Here is a 21,138-nt window from a genome sequence, read left to right as displayed (position 1 = left end):
CTAATCTGTTCTGTCCTGAGGGCCTAGGCTGAGCTGTGGTGTAAACACACTGGCTCCTCTGTGCTCTCCCCACAGCTGTCTGCAGGAGCTGAAGTGGTTGATAAATGAAGGCCACTCCAGCCTGCTCTCCGGGACCAGGAGGGCGACTTTGTGGGAAGACAAGACTTAGTTATGTTTTCTGTCTGGTATAATAAGAGTGCAGTTGCACGGCTCGACTTTAGTTTTTGTAGTTCAAAAGTTTCGCATTATGACAAATGATGGGTTATAAAAGTTTATGTGGGGTGAAATTAAATACACACATATTTGTCTAGTGCTGAAGTGCTGGCTTTGAGTGTTTTCATGCTACTTACATTTTTTTTAAATAAATTATTTTCTTTTTTCTATTTTGTTTAACTGTAAGCCATTTTTAACATATCAAATTAAAAGATTTAAAACATGAACAATACAATCAGATGTTCCCATGCACTGATGGACTGTTATAGTTTAAAATGCTCATTAGAGTACAAAATACAATTTAGCTCCACTTTCTGCATGGACAACATAAAAATCACACTTACATGTCCTGGATAATAATTTGTAATGTGCAATAATTTGCACAAAACGTATTTTAAGGAAATATATTTTTAACATTAATTTCTAGATTAGGAATATTTCTCTTATTCACATTAACAAGTGTGCATTTTAGCCTTTTTTGCAAAGGCATCCATACTATATTTGTAACAAGAAGTAACAAGAAGTATTTTGTGACAAACCAGTTATGTTGGTAATCTTATTGTAAGGAGAAGTTATATGTCATTAATTGCTGTTAATGTCTCTGACAGATAAAATAGAGAACACCACACGGACCAAGCCAATGTACTTAAGACTGTGCTTATTATATTCCTATACTATCATTGGCTCAAATGACACCACCAAATCTGAAGCAGCTCACTTATAAACGCACTGACAACTGTCATCCTGCACTAGTTCTTCGTTTTTCTTTGTTTTGCTCCTGCAGCTTTGCTCTTTTTATTCAGTCCCAGGCCCATCTGCCTTGATTTTAGCTGCAGCAGGATATCTTCACTAAGAGGTTCTTACAGATCTCTTGCAAAATATTTGCCCAGCACTAAACAGAAGACAGACAGAGTTGGCAATGGTTATAATGAAACGTAATTGCTATAGATGATTTTCCCCCTCCCAGTACTTAGTGGAGACCACGAAAACAGAACGGGATTAAATACAAGCAGCAGAAATTTATTGTTATCATTAAATCATGTGATAAATATGTACACAGGTGTAAATAGTCTTAAATATATATTGCTATAAGCTGATAATATACTGATATTATTTTTGAATATTGCTTCTGTTCCTACAGTTAACCAGGAAAAAATGCTTTAAAAAAAGTTTGTGGAATCCATTTATTCAAGGCATTCATGCTTTATGACTCAGAGAAGCACTACTATAGACAACCTTTTAGGTGGAGCAGTGGTTTGCTCTGTCTCCTCACATCGAGAAGGACTCTAGATTTGAACTTGCAGAGGCCTTGCTGTGTTTCAGTTTGCATGCTGTCCTTGTGATTTTGTGGGTACAAGAAGCACTGTGGGTGCTCAAGACAATTCCCAAGTATTTGTCTGGATTCTTGCATCCAGAGAAACTGAATCAACGTTCTGCAACACTGTAAGCATTCCTCCTTATACAAATGCATGGCTGTTATATTAATTAAGTGTGAATATGAAGTAATGCTTTTGGATATAAATTTGTCAAATTTATTTTCACAGTCTTCACCTCCTACCCTACCCCTCCTAATAAAATAAAATAAAATAAAATAAGATAATGATAATAACTAGCAACAAAGTCTAACTTCTGATCTTTCAGCCATGGACAAATCATTATTTAAGCCTTTTTATATCTTTGGTTAAGCCTTATGAACCCCTTACAAAAACATTCCTAGCTAAAGTGCTACAGTTAATCCCACACCTTGCTATCACACAACACCCAGTTACTATTTTCCCCAGTGTTTTGTCCCACATGTTGCTAACTTTCCTCACCACTTGGTCCCACCCCCACTCATCTCCTCACTTCACGCTGACAGTAGATGTTTTCATTCTTTCCAACCAGGTGAGGGTGTCTCGTATGTTAGCTATCACTGTCAGCTCTGCAATTATGGGATTTGAGCTCCCTTAGAGCAAGGCTTGGGGGCCTGGGGCGGGGCTCAGTGTGTGCATACAGAGGAGGCCCAGGGCCACGATCTGGGCTGTGATGTGAAGCGTGAGTCAGAGCAGGGAGTGACAGAAGTAGCCTCTAGCAAGACAGTTTCTCCAAAGAGAGTGTGTCACAGCTAGATCGATCAATTACTCAGCCCAACATTCACCTGCACTTTCTCTGCATTTCCCTGAGAAGGAAACACAGAACATTTGTTTTGGCATCCAGCAGAGTAACACAAATATGACAAAAAAGTCAAAGTGTGAATGGGGTTTTGTTTAATCTGATTTTTTTCTCTCTTTAAAATTTTGCATGCAGGTTATCAGCGCTGCTTATAGGAAGCTGACACTAAAACACACAAAGGCATTCAGGCACAAGACAGTCACATTCCAGCTGCGGTATCACAGAAACACAAACAAGAGCGTGTGCGCACACACCGCTGTGCATTCCTAGGGCAAAGTTTCAGCGCCGTTCACATGTTGCTCTGGCCCCGGTGTCTCTGGGTCAGAGAGCTGTGGTGAGTGACCACCTTTTTAGCTTCCCGCCTTGTTTGTTTTCTAAAGACAGTGTCATCAATTCTCTAACAAGGAACTAGACACAGCAACAACAAAGAGCATAGGACCTCCCTGTTGCTCCCTGAGCAGATCAGTGACTGACGGACCGTGCATGCAGTAATAGATATCAGTAATCTCTGTGTCAGACTACATTCCAACCAGGGTGCATGAGCGTTTGTCTGTGCAAGTTTAGGTTGCAAATGTCTTTTGTGCTCCATTTGATATCATGACATAAAATCTCCTTTTTTTGTGTGCATGCAGATTTCTACCCTGCTGACAAAAGATGACAACCTACAACTGGACTCAGTGAACTACCGTAGTATGAGCCACGAATACATCCAAGTGCAACCTTAGTTGAATTGTACTGGAAGATGCAAAATCTCAGACATCTCATGCCTAATATTGCTTTGACGGGGTCTGTATGTTCCACAAGTTCAAATGTATGGAGCCCACAGTTAACAACATGGAGGCAAAAAGTAAACTCACTGACATAAGGGCTACACACCATTGGAAGAAGCCTGACAATTTAAGACTGCATGTGCCACTCACGCAAAATAAAACAACACCTAAGCACTATAGTGAGCATATTTCAGATCGATATGGTGATATATAGTCCTCTTGCACCTGACAATGCAGAAAAGGGCAAACTGCCAGTAGTTAGCTTAACACAACTGCTAGAAACAGATAATAAGATACAGGAAGTCCTATATTTATTTTACATAACATTCTCCTGAAATTTGTCTTAATTAATCAAACATTTCCAAAAATACAGAGGTAAATTAAAACAAACCATTAAAATGCCTTAGCTGTTTTGCTTGAGTATAAGTTGGTATGTATACATTCACATACAGTGAATAAGAAAGTGTACACACGGCAGTATGCAGTCTTGTGAAACATTCAGAGAAACTGCAGACAAACTAGAAAGCTAAATCTCAGACTCTACAGACGTTAATTAGCATGTTAAATGTTAAAGTTCACGACAGTACAATTATGAAAAGACTGAATGTGTATGGCTTATTTGGAAGAGTTTCCTCTTTCTAAAAAAGGACATGGCAGGATGGCTTAGGTTTACAAAGTTGGAGCTTGCGCTCATTGAGTCGACATTGAACCCCTCTGAATAGCAAAGTATTGTAGAAACAAATGTGAGGCCATCTGTCTAAAAGATAAAGCTTCGCTAAAACTGAGTCATACAACAAGACAGTGATTCCCGGCACAGCAGCAAATCCACAGCAGAATGGATGAAGAAGAAAAAAATAAATCAAGGCGTTGCAATGGCCCAGTCAAAGTCCTGACTTCAACCTGATTGAAATACTATAAAGGGATGTGCATAAATAAATGCCCACATGAACTGAAGCAATAATGTAAAAAAGAGTGGGCCAAAATTCCTTCTTAGCGATGTGAGAGACTGATAAAGTTAAACAGAAAATTATAACTTCGAGTTACTGCTTCTAAAGGTAGCTACTGAATCATTGGGTGTACTTTTTAACAGGACTGCATTTGGACTTTGAAGGAATATTAAAAATGGTTGTGTCTCATTGTTTTTCGCTGATGTGGCCTTCAAGCTGGGTGGAACCTCAAACACAAGGTCTACGTTGTGTTGTTCCACTTGATTGATTTTGTCTTTTTACCAACTCAGGCACTTTGGCTTTATACAAATATGCACGCTAAGACACAAAGACAGGAAGTGGAAGATGTTTTTTTAATTTTTTTTTAACCCAAAGTACTTGCTTTTTTGTCTGGATTAGGTAAAGAGACACAAATATGATAAGTGACAAAGGAAACAAACTTTATCTTTCATGACTTCTAATTATGTTGTATATTTTGAATCCAGATGGGGAGACCAATTCTCCCTTTTGCTAGGAGGTCAAAGTTCAGGGTCAGCTACAGATCTGGGACTCTGTATCTTCATATATGAGGATGAATGCCTGCCAGCGCTGGAGCTTGTAGCAAAGCTGTCTGATTGAAGGCCTGGTCAGCTTTGATCCTAATGGTTAATCTGAGCATCAGCATTGCCAAAACCCGCTGCGTGCTGAAGCTGCATTGTTAGATATTTTATACAGTTAGTATTTACAAAAATGGGACTTTATTGATAACTAGTCAGATATTTGCCAAAACAGTCTGTCACTTTGATAGAAATACCACCGCGGTTGCTGGACAGATGCTAATATTTTCTCTCAAGGATGTTTACCTCTGGAAGCCAGGATGCACGCATACTTTTATTTTATGGTAACATTGTCCTTCCCAAGAGAGCTGTTACTGATTCAGCAAGTTAGAGAGAGTTCCTCCAGCAGCAAGCTGAACTTGATTCAACCTTTTGATAATTTTTTTAAAAAATTTTCACCAGCTCTAGCCAAGTGGGACAGCGTATATAAGCAACTAGAGGCACCTACATCCTCTCATTTGAAAGCCTGCCTCCCCGCACTGTCTTTATCTACATTGACTGCATGGCAGCAGAGAGGATAAGCATATTTAGGTTGCTTGTTTCCTCCCAAACTACATTCCCAACACCGTAGATCATAGATATTACAACCCTTACATCCCCCTCTGTTCGCACTCATATATACAAACACACACCTGCTGGGGCAAGGCCGTCTGGGAGGGAATTACAGCAGCCTAATTTATGAGGCCCAAGGGAGGGCAAAGGGCAGGGGATCCAGACTGGCCTGACCTCACTTCCTCTTTTCATGGTCTCTAAGTTAGAACTGTGATACACAGAACAAGGTGTCAGCTCTCAAACAAATCACCCTCTCACTGTCTTTCAAACAAGACAGCTAATTAGGGTATCTTTTTTCCTAACCTGGTTAACACAATGAGCCCTGAGGGAGTGTTAACTATTATCATAGGCCTGCCTTTGTGGACTATATGGCTCTATCAGAGTCCAAAGTAAGTGGGTGAGAACAGGGTTTTTGCTGAAAAATCTGGCCCGACGCGGGCTCGCCTTTGGCCTCCTCATTTCCTCCAATGAGAAGGTGCTGTCATCCGTCACTCGGTTCCAGGCAGCGGCACAATAGCACAGTCTGGGTCCTGGCTACTGACACCACCACATGGGTTGCTGATAAGACTCACCTTCCGGGACCCAGAAGAACTGAGACATTACTGCCGCACAACAGTTTGGTCCACTGCCATTCTTTCTGTTGACCATGAAATTAAAGGAAAACGGAAAGTTAATTATGAGCTACATGAGGCGGACACACTCTGTATCTGCTCTCACAATCTTTTCAAGTTTTTTTTTTCTGTAATGCACAGCCTCATTATTTACATATTGCATGCCCTATATGCAAGATGATGGGGAAAGCGTCACACCCAGTTAAATAATCCTGTTGGACTTGTTGGACATTGGGGAAAACGCACTTGAGCTAATCTGTTTTCCTAAAGTAGCAATCTATTGTTGTTATTGGCTGATTAAGAGCACTTTAAGACAAATGGATAGTCACACTTGAGTTCCTCATCACACATACAGGCTGTTGGTAGAGCCTGTTAATAATCACCTCCATTGTAAAAGGATTGTAAGTGCTCTTCTACACAACTCTGTCAAGTCATAATATCAAACCTTCATTCTCTCATAAATAAACAGCTGTTTGCATCAACCAGTCAGACACAAAACCCAGAAGCAGCGATGATAAATGTTGTTATTTCTTCAAACTTCTGGTCTGTGCTCTGTGCACCCTGTATCTCAGTGGTGTACTGTACACCTGCCCCTGCCCTGCTTCAGTATACGTTAGACTGCCAGAAATATGGAGATAAGGAGGGAAACAAGAAGAGACACGTTAAGCGCTGCTTGGCAAAACACTAACTTTGAAGAACTCACCAGAAAGTGAATTGTGCGGAGTGACTGAAATTTGACTCCCACGGAGGCAGAAAGCTGATCGGGGTTTTTTTTTTAAGTTATTTTTCAAAATCCATTTAATTTTTTTTAAGGCTTAGGCCTCTGCAGCCTGTATCCGCTCTGACCTCTGCTGTGGACTCGACCTTACCGAGGCTATCAAGACGATTCAGAAATGAAGATGATGTATTGGGGAGTCGCATTCACCAACGAGTCGCTCCTTGACACTCTCTGGGAGTCTGGGTTTTGTTAAAGGCAGGAAACAGACTCTTCCGCTCCGTAAACACGAGTCTTTACTTGGCCACTTTTGGACTGCCGGTGGCACGCGAAGCCCGTGATGATGGTCAGTGGGGGGCTTTAGAGGCCCTGTGCACTCTAGGTCGAAAGCGTGGTGACTCTGCTCGGACCCGTGTATACAAGTAATTGTTTTAACCGCGTAATCTCTTTTGGGGTATTAATAATTTTCTCCTAAACACTTTAAATAAAACAAAACAAAGCAACCCCCCCCCCCCCCCCCACACACACACACACACACACACACACAGCTATTACTCATTTATGTCTATGTTTGGTATTTTTAAATTATTGCACTCATTAAAAAGGAATGAGTAAATATTTGGGAAACAAAATGACCAGATTTACTGCCCTTTGGGTTGCTTTACGAGCTTCTATCACGTAAATTCCACCTAACTCGCGCAAACTTCCACTGTGTGGAAATTACTTTTCCTTATTAGTAAATCTTGATAAATTATTTAATGTTTAAATTTGCGTCCAAGCAGCACTAAGTGACCACTATATTTTTTCAGAGTGCACAGAGAGTTACTGTGGCCTAAAAGCTTTTCTTTTTTTCAGACTCAGTTCAGCTCTTGACTTAAACTACTCCACTTAAACCGGCCTTTTTTGAATAGACGTGTATCTCCATGGGAGGGGGTGACGCTATCCATTTCTAAACAGCGCCTTGTTGATGGTGAGCGGATGAGATTATGTGGACATGCTCTTCTTTTCTTTCCACACGGTTTGAGAGCAATGGGTCCTCAAACCCTGGCGCCTGGACCTGGCCAAAGATAGTCGACCAGAAGAGAGGTGTCTCGTTTCAGCACGTTTATCCCTTAAGCACAAAGATAAATTAAAATGAAAGCTCATTAATTTACCTATTAATATACAATATAATATAATTGTTAATATAATAATTATTATTTTCTTTCCTTGTAGCGCTTGAAGCTGATCATTTATTTATTTATTCATAAAAGGTTTTTGCTTTCCTTTTACCAGTGTCAAGAGGAACTATTATTGTGGCCACATTTTCGTGGCCAAATCATCCTAAAACTTCCACAAATAAATAAGCCATAAATAATTCACAGACAACAATTTAGCACTGAGCATTCTTTATGCCTCTCACGGTTGCCGGATTCATCTCATTTCCCACACTCTCGTTATATGATATTATCAAGGAATTGCCGAGAGGGGAAAAAAAGATAGGCCTAATCTTAAAAATCGCCAAATCTGCGATGTTGAGGGATCGTCCAAGAAATAAGTGAAATTCTTTAAAAATAATACATAAATAATCGAATAAATAAATATTGGTTCCGCCAAGTTAAGTATTTTTGTGGGCTATTTGCATTAAACTACACAACATAATATGCTTTGCCTAATTATTACAATTGTGTGACAGCGTTGATGCAGAAACATTTAAAGCATGAATTAAGAAGTTCCTTACCTTTCAAAATATTTCCCAGTTTCACTGCAGTCGATGGCATCAATATTATTTCATAAATTAGGGATAACTTCCTGACATATGTAGGCTACACCTAAATAGAACAGAGAGGGAAAGGGGGAGGAAGAGTGAGAGAGAGAGGGAGAGAGAGAGAGAGAGAGAGAGAGAGAGGGAGACCCTACCAATCCCTCCCCCGCTTCAGGACGTCACTGAGAGGGAGAGGACAGCATCTTGGCTGACCCTCTCTCGCTAGATAACTGAATTCAGCCAACCAAACGGGATCGATCTTTCTCTTTCTCTCTCACCCATCCAGCCACAGACGCATATGCAACTAAGAGGGATGTCACAGCTGAGAGAAAATCAGTTGTCTTCGGTGTGTATGCAAAAACAACAGAGCGCGGCCGTTCCTCTGGTTTACGCACGCCTAATTTTCTTCTTTTGCGCGTCCGGAGGCGAATCGGTCCCGTTCTTGGACTGCTGATCGGTATATTTTGCCATCTCTTTCTTGGTGGTAATAATGATTCCTAGTCCGGTCATAGGTTCGTCCTCCACGCCTTTTTCCGTGAAGGACATTCTGAAGTTAGAGCTCCAACAACAGTCTCAGCAGCACCAGCTACAGCTGATCTCCTGCTTCGGTCTCTCTGGTGCGCTCTCACAGCCTGGAGCTCTATCGAACAAATCCTTCCGTTCTCACTCGCCGCCCTCCTGCATGCTGGCGGGCAGAGACACCCCAAGCCCCATCAGCTCCTGCCTGTCGGAGAGCGAGGAGAGGATGGCGTACCTCAACTCACTGAATGTGCAAGACCGACTGACGGACTCCGGTATCCACGTGGAGGTGTTCGGCAACCTGGGGCAAACCCACTCTGCAGACCTCCGGCCGGAGACAGAGCAGGACGAGCATGACGGCAGTGAGTACACAGTCTACTGAAGCGAGTTACTCTGAGGGTGTTAATTGTATAAAAATGCACATGGACGAAAATGCCAAAGGAGAAAATCAAATCATAAAATCTGAATTAAAGTTTCCTACGAGACAAAAAAAAGGCTCATCAAATCTGACATTGATACATTTGATGAGCAGTTTCTGGAGAAACGTTTTCCGATTTCTGTTTAAATTATTATAAATTGATCGCCTAACACGGACAACAAGAAAATAGGCCCCTGGTTAATAATATACATAATATATATTTTCATAATAGGACCAAACAATGGACGGCAAAGAACAACAACAACAACAAAAAGATTATTATTTCATACAATTCATTAGCTGCCAGCTAACTGAGTAAGACTGGCAGAGATTAAAGTGTTTACATTTGCAAGCTGCTAATTTATGTTTGCTGAATATATTAAACTGATGATCCAAATTGTCACGCATTTAAAAAGACGTAGACACTTCCAGAAACACAAGACAGAAACTATATTTAGCCTCATCTGATTTGAATGTATCAACATTCACGTTTAGTTAATGTTCGTATATAACATGACGTCATTATTAGTATGCCTCCCTAATTTTATTTTTCAATACATTTTACTAGCAATTTTCAATTAGGCCACTTCCAATACACTTGTACAATAAATAATAAGAATAAGAATTAAATTTGTAATAAATATATACTTGAAAATAATCAAGATGCTAGCTCTGATGTGTAATTGAACATGGTTTCTCCATGCAGAGAGCTGCGGTGTCATGCCGGGTGAGTGTGAGGATCCAGACTCGGAGAAGCCGGCCACCAAGCAGCAGAGGACCAGACGGAAACCTCGCGTCCTCTTTTCCCAGGCTCAGGTGTTTGAGTTGGAGCGGCGCTTCAAGCAGCAGCGTTACCTGTCCGCCCCGGAGAGAGAGCATCTGGCCAGCTCCCTTAAGCTCACCTCTACCCAGGTCAAGATCTGGTTCCAGAACAGGAGGTACAAATGCAAGAGGCAGCGGCAGGACAAGACCCTGGAGATTGCGGGTCATCATCACCACCATCACCACCCACCACCGCCTCCAAGGAGGGTGGTTGTGCCGGTTCTCGTCCGAGACGGGAGGCCTTGTCTCGCTGGATCTCAGAACTATAATCCCCCTTACACAGTCGGAGCTCCCAATCCGTACAGCTACAACGGCTATCCAGCCTACAGCTATAACAACTCGGTGTATAGCAACACTTACTCTTGTACTTATTCTAGTTTCCCTTCTCTCCCGCCCAGCAACGCCTCTGCCAATGCTTTCATGAATATGAATTTGGGGAACATTAGCGGACAGACGCAAAGCCAGGCTCCCCAAGGACCAAGTGTCACACCCTGCCAAGGAGCTCTGCAGGGCATCCGGGCATGGTAGCGCGGTCTTTGCGCACAATCAGAAGCCTGTCTTGATGGATAGACTCGAGCATGTAAACATCTTCAACTAATGCCGTGAAAACCACAATTTCAAATTCCGTAACACATTACAGAGCGCAGGGGTCAGTTTGTTCTAACTCCACAGGCATATGAAGAAAAATTGACTATTATAATTATAAAAATTTTTTCCCCCTCTGAGCCACGTGTTTAGAAAACTTAGTGAAGTTGTTGTGTTATGTTTGACGGATTAGCCAAAACTATCCGTAATGGTTCAAAATTGATGTATTGTGCTTAAAAAATAAAGGAAAATCCCGTGTAAATTTTCGGTTACGCAAAGACCTATAGATTTCATTAAGAAAGTGAAGTCTTTCATGAATTTTATTTGGATGCATAAAGTTGCAAGAAATTAACATGGATCACAAATGCAGGACAATTTAGTATTATTTCTATTAAGATCTCCCCCCTCTTTTTTAAAATTTGTGTGACTTGGGTTTAACCTTAAGGCTTTGTTTTTTCACTCTAAAACTAAGTGAGTGACACTGAAAGCCAATGAACTGATTTAAAAAAAGAGGCGCTCAAATAAGGCTGTTTCTAGGCTCGAGTTAAAAACCACAAAACGATGCAAGTTATCAGCGATCGTGGAATTAAAGAGCATAATAACTGTCATGGCACGACTGATTGAAGTGGAGTGTGCTTTGTGTGTGAATCTGTGCGTGTATCTGTTCTTTTTCTTCTTTTTTTTTAATGATGTTGACTGAGGTCTATTCCAACATTTCTTATCGTCTGAAATCTTTTCTCAAGCCAAGAAAACGTTTTTTTTTCTTGTGTGAGAAAGCTTGCGCTAGACTTCGGCTTGAGACAAGAACCAGAAACAGAGAGAATTTAAAGGCGAGCTAATGTCCGGTCAGGATTCAGAGATGGACATTAACCAGACGGCCAGCATCCCCGGACCCACAGAGCATAAAAACGAGAAGAACATTGGATGATAAATACTCTTACGACTCCTCTTCTTTTGCTAAATAATAATAATAATAATAATAATAATAATAATAATAATAATAATAATAATAATAATAGATTACCTAAAGCTGTGTCACATTTATAATTACAATAATGTCATAATTACATAATAAATACTGATCTGCACTCACTCACAGTGAGGCAAACCCAGACCACATATATACTCTTTCTTCAACTCTCTCTAACACACACACACACACACACACACACACACACACACACACACACACACACACACACACACACACACACACACACACTTCGTTGTTTAGCGATGGACTTAAGCAAAGCCTTTACCCACCAGGCACGCCGAATACCCTGACGCTATTAATGGAGATAAATGGCAAAGTAAACAGCGTGTTTGTCTCCCTTGATAGCTTCACTGGCCACTTCCCTCGGCTACTGCACTGCCGGTAGGACATACCTGGTGTCAGCTCTAAGTGCTGCAGAGTCACTAGTGTAAATAGAGCTGGCGACAGGACGGCGATGCCTGAGGACGCGGCTTGGCCACGGGTTCTCTGACAGACACTGCCGCGATCGCTATCTTCTGCTTCCAAAGATAGCAGCTCAGCGGCTCATCGCTGCGCTGTATAGGCGTGGAGTTTCCTAAAACAAAGTGTCTAGAGGCAGACACGCAAGGAGCTCACAATAGAACCGAGGCCCAAATATAGAGAAGGAAAGAAAGCGGGAATAAAAGCTCTATCATTGGGTTTCATTCTGGCTGCACCCTGTCAGCTGTGCTAGGACATGTTTTCATGTCTACAGCACTATTACCAAGTATACTGGAACCAAGAATACTGGAACGTTAATATTCGGTTTAGCGTAAAACAATAATAAGTCGTCAAAATTCCGCGTGACTTGATTGGCTTTTATCTGATATAGTATTAAATATTAAAAAAGAAAAAAGAAAAAAAGAAAAGGTTTTGACTGAAAAAGCCAGTTGATCACAAGTCCACAAAAGTTCAAACGTTATACTCTTTCTGTGTGAGCACAACAGTAAACTAAATCTTTCCTCACAAACCAAATCTCATCAAAAATATCTCTTTTGGTAGAACATATGCACTTGCAGAATTTCACGCTTAACGCTCCTCACTGGACAAAGGCAAGTAGGGTCGAGGTTTTATTTAGACACGTGTAATGACGTGTGAGACTCCATAATTATAATCAACATGACGCCATTGATTTCAAACCGTTTTTGCAAAATGAATAATAAACTGCATTCCGAAGCTGATTTGCAGGATTCAGATGTTCTATTTTGAAACTGACATGTTGTGGTTTGGACACAGGAAACTGCGCTAAAATTTAAATTTATCCCTCCCAGGCACTTAAAAACACCCTGGAGGGTGATCTGGCTTTGAGGTACAAAGGGAGATTTTACTGCAATTACTAGAAACAAAAAACATGGAGGAAGCAGCTCGCCGCATCTGTCAGTACATCTCCTCACCTGAAAGGTAGATTGTGTAATCCTGGTCTTTATGGGAGTGCGTATGTGCATGTGCGTAGCTGTCGTCTTTTATTTTCACTCACGTGTAACTGCGAAGACCAAGAATCCTGTCCACATGGCGGCGCTAGACACCTGTTCGAGCAACAAGGCAGAACCAGCAGACGTCCATCTTCACACTGGACTTAAGATGTGTTTTATTATAAAATATTTAAACATGCAGGTCTTTAGGATTCAAATTGTGCACAATTTTACCAGTCACATAATTCACAATGATAAAAAATGGACATTTAGTTTAATTAAAACTAAATAATAGATGGAAGAAGCCCTGCGACAGACTGGCGACCTGTCCAGGGTGTACCCTCTCGCCCTATGACAGCTGGGATTGGCTCCAGCCCCCCCCCCCCCCTCCGCGACCCTGAAAAGGATAAGCGGTAGCGAATGGATGGATGAATGGATAGATGGAAGATTTTTTTAAAAATCAAACTAGTCCTTTTTGGATTAGTTTAGACTCAAGTGGAAAGTAAACTTGAATTTTCAAAAGAGTTATTTATGGTTTTTAAATGCAAATTCCTACATTGTGAAATGCTTTAAAACCAAACTCACAGGTGAAAACCAGAACTGAGCAGCATTTTTACGCACGCTTAGTGAACGTAAACCGTTGGGTTTTCACACATGTACATGACATCTGATAGTTGGTAAACCTAAAGGAAGCAGCCTAAAGAAGAAGAAGAAGAAGAAGAAGAAGAAGAGAAAGAAGAGGAGAAGAAGAAGCTGTTAAGCAAACAAAGCAGCTCTGTGCGTAAAAATAACTGAAAACATTTTCCAATGGGTCTGATTCATGTTTAGTATCAGATAGCATGTTAAGAATAACCAGAAGGTTCTACTTATTTTCTTTGGCTCTTACAGATTAAACTAGATTGATTTTACTTTTTTAAAAAAAAAAAAAAATCACAGTACTAATACCGAGAGCTAAAGAAAATAAAACCATGTAGCTTTGGGAATCAATGTCCTTCGTCCTTCACTGACACTGAGCAAAGAGGCCAGCGTTAAAGCTGGGCGGTGCGAAGGAGGGACCAGCAGGCACAGATAACATCCTATCACAACTTAACTGGAGCTGCAGTTGAAATACTGCTTGACAGTCTTGACAGATCCTGATATAGGCTGCTCATTAGCACATTAGACTGTTCGCCGCAATTAAATTACAACGCGCAAAAGAGCGAATCAGTAGTGAGGGCTTGTTTTTGCTTTCCAGTGGCGGATTTCTTGATGCCTCCCAAGAAATCGCGCGCGAGAGTGAGGAAATACCCGTGCTCTTATCTGAATTATGACATTAAGTTTTTCATCCTTTTCCATCAAAGACATCCTCACCGGACTCGATGCCAACGGCAAGCCGGGAACCGCGGGGGAGTTCTGCGAAACAAAGGCGAACAACACACGCACCGGCTATGGTGGCAGGGATGGCAACCAGGTCTACCCGGAGACACTTCCCACACATCCCCGCGTTATAAGCGCCCAATCGGAGGTCTCTACAGAGGAGGACACAGGAGAAGAGTCAGAGCTCATAGAAGGTGGGTTTTTTTTTAACATCTGTAAAGAGTATCGGGAAAAAAAATCTTAAACTGGTGTGTAGGCGTTCTCATCTAAATTATATTGCACAAAGCATCATGTTGAAGGAACATAAACATTCATCACAAAACTCGAATGTGTTTCACGCCATAATCACTTTATCGAGTTATTTATTTTGCGTAAGAAACCGTTTTCACAATAGAAAAAAATCCCGTTACCGTGTGTTTAAATTGAAGAACTGTATATTATTTCCCCCATAAAAATACATCGATGTGTAATTTAACTAACTACAGTGTAATTATTACTGTCTCAAGAATTTGTATCTATTTATTCATGCCCCATGTGACTTTTTTGTGCGTAAAGAGCACATCGCTTGTGGGAAAATAAAAACTATAACGCTGCGTCGTGGAAATCTGTGGGATTTGTTTAAACTTGTTCAAAGTATTTATTCAGGTACATCCCTTAACTTTAATATCATGACAGAAATACAATAGAAAACTGTCATATTGGCCAGCATCAGCACCTTGTTGGAATGACCTATCAGCAAAAAACAGGGGCCTTGTGCTTTATCACCCTGACGTACAGAAGCAGCACATTTACTTGTGTTCACGGATTTATATTTTATTTCAGTCGCTGCAGATGACCAGGAGCAGTGTGAGGAGCAGGGCGAACAGCAGAAAAGACTGCAGTGCGAGAGTGCAGAGGAGGAGGGATGTAACCGCGGCGGGGAGACCTCCAGCTGTTCGCCGGACGCGCAGCAGTGCAGGCCCAGTGCAAAGAAGCGCACCAGGTCGGCCTTCTCTCACGCTCAAGTCCACGAGCTGGAGCGCCGTTTTAGCAATCAAAGGTACCTTTCTGGTCCCGAACGGGCCGATCTGGCAGGAGCCTTGAAGCTTACAGAGACCCAGGTGAAAATCTGGTTCCAGAACCGGAGATATAAAACCAAACGTCGCCAGATGGCGACCGAAATGGTCGTATGCAGCTCCCCAAAGAAAGTGGCTGTAAAAGTTCTGGTGCGGGACGATCAAAAGCAATACCACCAGGGGATTGGAGTACATATCCCCATGACTGTGCCACTGTACCGGGGCTATCAGTACTACCCGTACCTGCACTACTACTACCACCAACCCTGGAACATGGACATGTTTTGTGGAGGGATGCTTTGAGGCTCCGAAGCAAAGAAGCAGAACTGTTTTCAACAAGTGTCGCTTCAAATGCAAGCGTTCTGCTCTTTAGGAGGTTTCTGCTGACTCGATGGATTTTACGATGTAATTGGACATTTTATACAGAAAATCCTCCATTTTTAAATCGGAATAAGTAATGTAGTTTAATATTTTGTCAGTTTCATATTGTGTAACTATTTGCAAGTTAGAAAAAAAACATTTTAAAGGGAAATACTACTGATTTCTTCAAACCTCTTATGTGACAGGTATATCTTTGGCCAGGATCATGACTTTTAAATATTTCTTTTAACTTTTTAAAAAGTGATTTTATGAATTATATTTCAAAACTTTCAAAAGTAAAAAAAATATATATATTATTAACTACAATGTTGTATTTCAACCTTTTCTTGTGGGATTAATAAAAGAAAAGAAAAGAAATACAACAAAGCAAATCATTTTCATTGTGTTGACGGTGGAAATCATCATGAAAGTTTGAACTTATTCAAATAATATAGGAGAAATTATTTCTCTCACGACCCTAAAAGTTTTCTTTACTCTGAGTTCTTCTTTCTGTTCATAAAAAAAAAAACATTATGTTTGCAACAGATTTGTAGATCACCCCTTTCTCCATGATGCACCATCTCAAATACTCCATGTTTTTATATCAAGATTTTTATTCGGGGTTTTTATAATCAAATCAAGGTCACAACAGTGATAAATATAAGAACTGTGTTTTTTAATATCTATATAAGGATATGGATGAAAATAAAATATAAATAATGTAGGTTCTGTTGTCATATTTAACCTCATACCTATACTACGGTGTCAGATGGTGCACAATATCTTAAATGCAATTTAGAAATTTGATGGGGTCATCTCTGCAGTGTCTTAAAATGAAGTGCTGACTGGGTTTCTCACAAGTTCATAGGATGATATATATGTTGTTTTTTTCTTCTTCCCCCATGACTGCCAGCAACAGCTCATTGTGAGCGACCAGACGGAGCAGAAAGGAATCTGGAAGTTATACAAACCCAACAAGAGAAAGTAGCTTATCTTGATGTGTGAGAAGCTTGACCGAGGCCTCTGACACTTTTAGTGGGCATTTATTTTATTTATGGGACACCTTTATTGATCGTGAAACTTAACATTAACACCTGCAAGAAGACATTCTTCTTTTGCACGGTACTAAAGCAACAGATTAGAAAGCAATAAGGCTTCTTCACACGAATGTACTTCTAACATTCTGTATCTCACACGGATAGAGTTTATGCTTTTAAAGTGTCTGTTTGGAAATGGGTGTTCATCTAGTTGGCTGACTTCCTCCTCTAACATTTCAGCATTGCACAAACCTTTACGTGATATTAGGAAGAAGAATCTTTGCTGTTGTTTTATACAAAAATTGTGGGGGGGGTTTCTTAATCCTTCTGCATAGGTGTGCTCTCTACTATGTGCTGCACTAGTCAGAGATGGTTAATAGACCGTGGAGATGTTGCACCATGGAGCCAGGCTGCACAAGACAGTGCACATTAATCATGCTTTACTGAAAAGACTACACCCTCATCATCACTCTCAAGGAACGGCACAGTGATCAGACGCCATAGGAAAAAATGTAATTCCTATACAAGGGGACCAGCATTTTAGTTTGGTTTTTAACTGATTGCATTTACCATCCAGAGGGAGTTAACATCTAGGCCTGTGTTTTATCAAAGGAGCTTGCAGATGGTGGAGAAAGGATGGTCAGATAAAATAATTTATCTTCCCCCAGGAATAATATTTAAAAAAGATACAGTTTATGTAACATGTTTACTGATCCCCTTGACACTGCAGGGTTACAAAAGGTTTGCAAGGTCTAAAAAGCACCACAGTGTCCTGTCTTTATAATCCCAAACAATATTATCATTACAGTACTACAACATTAAAGAGACATCAAAGAACTGGGATGTAACAGTGCTTCAGCTTCCCTTTTCCCAACGCAGGCAGCTTTGGCAGAGATGATCACCTTTTGCTGCACTCTGGCTCCAGCCCAAACCCCATCTATCTCTTGTATCAAAACAGCACTTCAGACTACAGTAAGTGGTTGGCACTGTGCGCAGCAGGTTTCAGGGTGGGAGGAAAAACACATCTTCTTTTCGATGTCTAACCATAATTCACAGATAAATTATTTTCATTTGCGCACACTTGCTTTTAAAGACTTAAAAAAACAAACACTTTTCAGCAGAAAAGGTCAGGGTGTAACACTGTTGCGCCACGGTACGCCACTTTCTATGTGCTCTGATTATTCACATTGTGCTGGTAAATAGTTGGTCTAGTCAGAGCTTTCTACCGTGACAAGATAAGAGTTTTTCTTTTCCTGCACCTATTCTGTGATGCGTCACACTCGTGTAAATTTCCACCCACAGACAACAAAACAGGCACGGTGAAAGGAGACTGCGACAAAGGATAAGTTTAAGGTTTTAACACCAGTTAAAACTCATTCACAGGTGAGCTTCAGCTAAAAGGTCAATTTACCTTACTTTACATTATGACATTGTCTCCATCAAAGACACTGCTGAGCTGCTGGGAGCTGTACCTACCATTCATACAACAAAGTTCAAGGTGCCCCCCCTAAAAAAAAAAAGGGAAAAAAAGAGCACAAGCAGTCAGACATCACAGAGGTTAGAGAACCAGTCAGGGGTTTATCCACAATATGTAAACTGCCCTATATGATTGCAAAGCTAAAAGTAAACACATGCACCATCTCTATTTGCATTGTAAAAGCAGCATGTAAATGATATACTATATTAAGAAGGTTAGGTCAGTGTTGGGTCAACCTGGTAATGTTATTTGCACCCGATTAACTTTAAAAAAAAAAAAAACAATGGAAAAGATCACCAATGGAAATAAAATGCCAATGTTCATGTCCCCTCAGAATGGACTTCAATTACTGGATTGACCTTGGCCCTTACTAGTTTTATCAGGTCAGTTCAGTGGTTCTGTATTTGGTGAGATTACATCCATGCACTGTAGTAATTATCAAAATATCGTTTGTTTGTTTGTTTTTTCATGGAAATGGACTGCCTGAGCTGCATTTCACCATATTTAATCTGTAACCTAAGATGCTTGTCTTTGAATCGTGCCAAGAGGAAAGCCATGCAGGCACAGGGAGAACATGCAAACATGCAAAAAGGTGTGAGAGTGCTAACCACTGCATCACCATGGTGAACATAATTCCGAGCATGGATTTAGCTCGGTGCCATATCATAACAACAATACCAGCATAAATTTTTATGTGGTATAAAAATGCCATGTCATGATATCAATGGTATTGTACTGCCATGTCCTAGTGCACGCAACACTGAGATAAGCCCAGGCATGTCTGAGAGCAGGAGCCGTATGTCACCACCATTAATGATTTATTACCCAAAAAGGAAGCTGCTTCAGCAAATTCTAACAAAGCACAGAATTCTGAAAAGCATAGGAAAAAAAATCTCCTGCTAAAGGTGGACAAAACAAATATGTTTCATCAAAAAACAGGGCTGAGAATGACCAGGCTATGAAAAAGGACAAAATTACTGGTAATGGTTACACCATGGAAAACCAGAGCTTTAAGCAGCTGGTTAAAAAACGTAACCCAAGATACAAGATGCAAGGTAGAAAATATTTTTCGGTTTTATGACAATATTGTGCAGCTCCTGAAGAGTTGCAAGGTTCAGTTGATTTATTATTTAGTTATTGTTAAACTAAAGTGTTGTACGGTTATTTCATACTTTTTACTTCAAATTCCCAGAGAAAACACTTACCTAGGCTAGTTTTGTGCTCACAGTTGACTAATACCGTGTCCCTGGATATAATTCTGTGTTATTATTAGAGATGGCACGATACCACTTTTTTATGTCCGATACCGATACCGATATCATAAATTTGGATATCTGCCGATACCGATATGAATCCGATATAGTGTTTTTTAATCAACAAAACTGTTTTTTTTTTAATATCTTGCTGCATTTTGTATAAGTTCATACTCAAGTTTAAAACAACAACTACACTAAAGCTATTCTGTTATACCTGTATGCAAAAAAAAATATTTCATAGTTCAGCAATACTGATCAATCTAATAAACTTAAACCTACACCATCCTCCCTATTCTGGTATTTTAAAGAGTACTTAGCATAAATATTAAGCAGCCTAACTAATAGGGTTCCAACTCCCAGCAACAACAAAAATAAATAAATAAAAAATAGGGAACCACCCCTCACGCTCCACCTCATGATGCTTAATCGACGTAACCAACCTTAATTTGATGCAGTGTGAAAAAAAAATGCACAGAAATCAATTATTTTTCAAGAAATATTAAATAGATTCAACATCTTTCTTCAACAAAATTGCAGACTGCACAGATGGTACCTTCCCAAAGGAAAAAGTACTATAGCTTACTAGGGTATATATATTAGACTTAATAGTTACTATATACAGTAATGGACTTCTATTTATTTTGCATCAAATTAAAACTTTGGGTGTCAGATAATTATTTATTAAAAGCTAGACATTTTAAATGAGAATAAGAAAGAAAAGTATGTCTTTGTGCCCCCTTTTCCCTGTTAATGCCCTATCGGCCCCCCTGGCTAAACTTTGCTAGATCCGCCCCTGCACAGTTACCAGCGTCAGCTACGTAGAAAAAGATCCTCGAGTAGAAAGTAATATTAAATACATTCTAACAACAGCTGATCAAGCTTAAACGTGCTGCTGTTGTTCAGCCGCTGGTTTCCTCTTTCTGGTGCAAAGTGGGCCAAAAGCAAACTAGAGACACGGACTCGCGACAGAAAAGCCGATCAGCTGATCGTTAAGCAGTTTCATGATTGAAGTAGCAGCAAGAAGAGGCAGTCGCTCCATATATCGTTTGTTAAGCTTAATGCAGGAATGCTTTACAAACATTCAGAGATGGACTTACACACTTGCTTTACTTCTCTCGGGATAACTTTGTCGGAGATGAAATGCTGGGTTGCTAGCGAAGCTCCAAATGCTATCCAGACCACCGACAGGTCCCGCATGCCACAGCCGCTCTATCACGTGATGCATACTGCTCCGACTGCTAACGTTCTGAGGTGAGTTACGGCGTGTTGCAAGTTTTGTGAGGTGCTTTCGTGATATTTAATGGATCGGATTACATTTTTTATTTTTCTCCGATATCCGATCCAGTAATTTAGGTCAGTATCGGACCGATACCGATACGTAATATCGGATCGGTCCATCTCTAGTTATTATTATTGCACTGCAATGCTGCTTCTGCTGCTGGCACTTATTTCAGCAGATTTGCACTTAACATAGGAAGTGTCATCTGTGACAGTAGCTGTGGTAATGCTAAATGGCATCAGGATTGTGGA

General features: G+C 40.5%; 2 protein-coding genes across 2 annotated transcripts; both read left to right on the top strand.

Annotated features, from left to right (window-relative positions):
• Nucleotides 1-8,538: 8,538 nt before the first annotated feature.
• On the top strand, nucleotides 8,539-11,383 carry nkx2-3 (NK2 homeobox 3). Its single transcript, XM_085476727.1, has 2 exons — nucleotides 8,539-9,180; nucleotides 9,943-11,383. The coding sequence occupies exons 1-2, from the start codon at nucleotides 8,790-8,792 to the stop codon at nucleotides 10,584-10,586; spliced, it is 1,035 nt and encodes a 344-aa protein (XP_085332853.1). The 5' UTR covers nucleotides 8,539-8,789; the 3' UTR covers nucleotides 10,587-11,383.
• Nucleotides 11,384-14,048: 2,665 nt separating this feature from the next.
• nkx3.3 (NK3 homeobox 3) lies at nucleotides 14,049-16,510 on the top strand. Its single transcript, XM_085476726.1, has 2 exons — nucleotides 14,049-14,617; nucleotides 15,246-16,510. The coding sequence occupies exons 1-2, from the start codon at nucleotides 14,374-14,376 to the stop codon at nucleotides 15,779-15,781; spliced, it is 780 nt and encodes a 259-aa protein (XP_085332852.1). The 5' UTR covers nucleotides 14,049-14,373; the 3' UTR covers nucleotides 15,782-16,510.
• The last annotated feature ends 4,628 nt before the right edge of the window (nucleotides 16,511-21,138 follow it).

This window comes from Copadichromis virginalis, linkage group LG13, assembly GCF_057382275.1.
Source record: "Copadichromis virginalis isolate Kocher_CV1m ecotype Utaka linkage group LG13, C_Virginalis_male_GT1.1, whole genome shotgun sequence".
NCBI lineage: Eukaryota > Metazoa > Chordata > Actinopteri > Cichliformes > Cichlidae > Copadichromis > Copadichromis virginalis.
The sequence above is the reverse complement of the archived record's forward strand: the minus strand, read 5'-3'. Positions and strand labels throughout refer to the sequence as shown.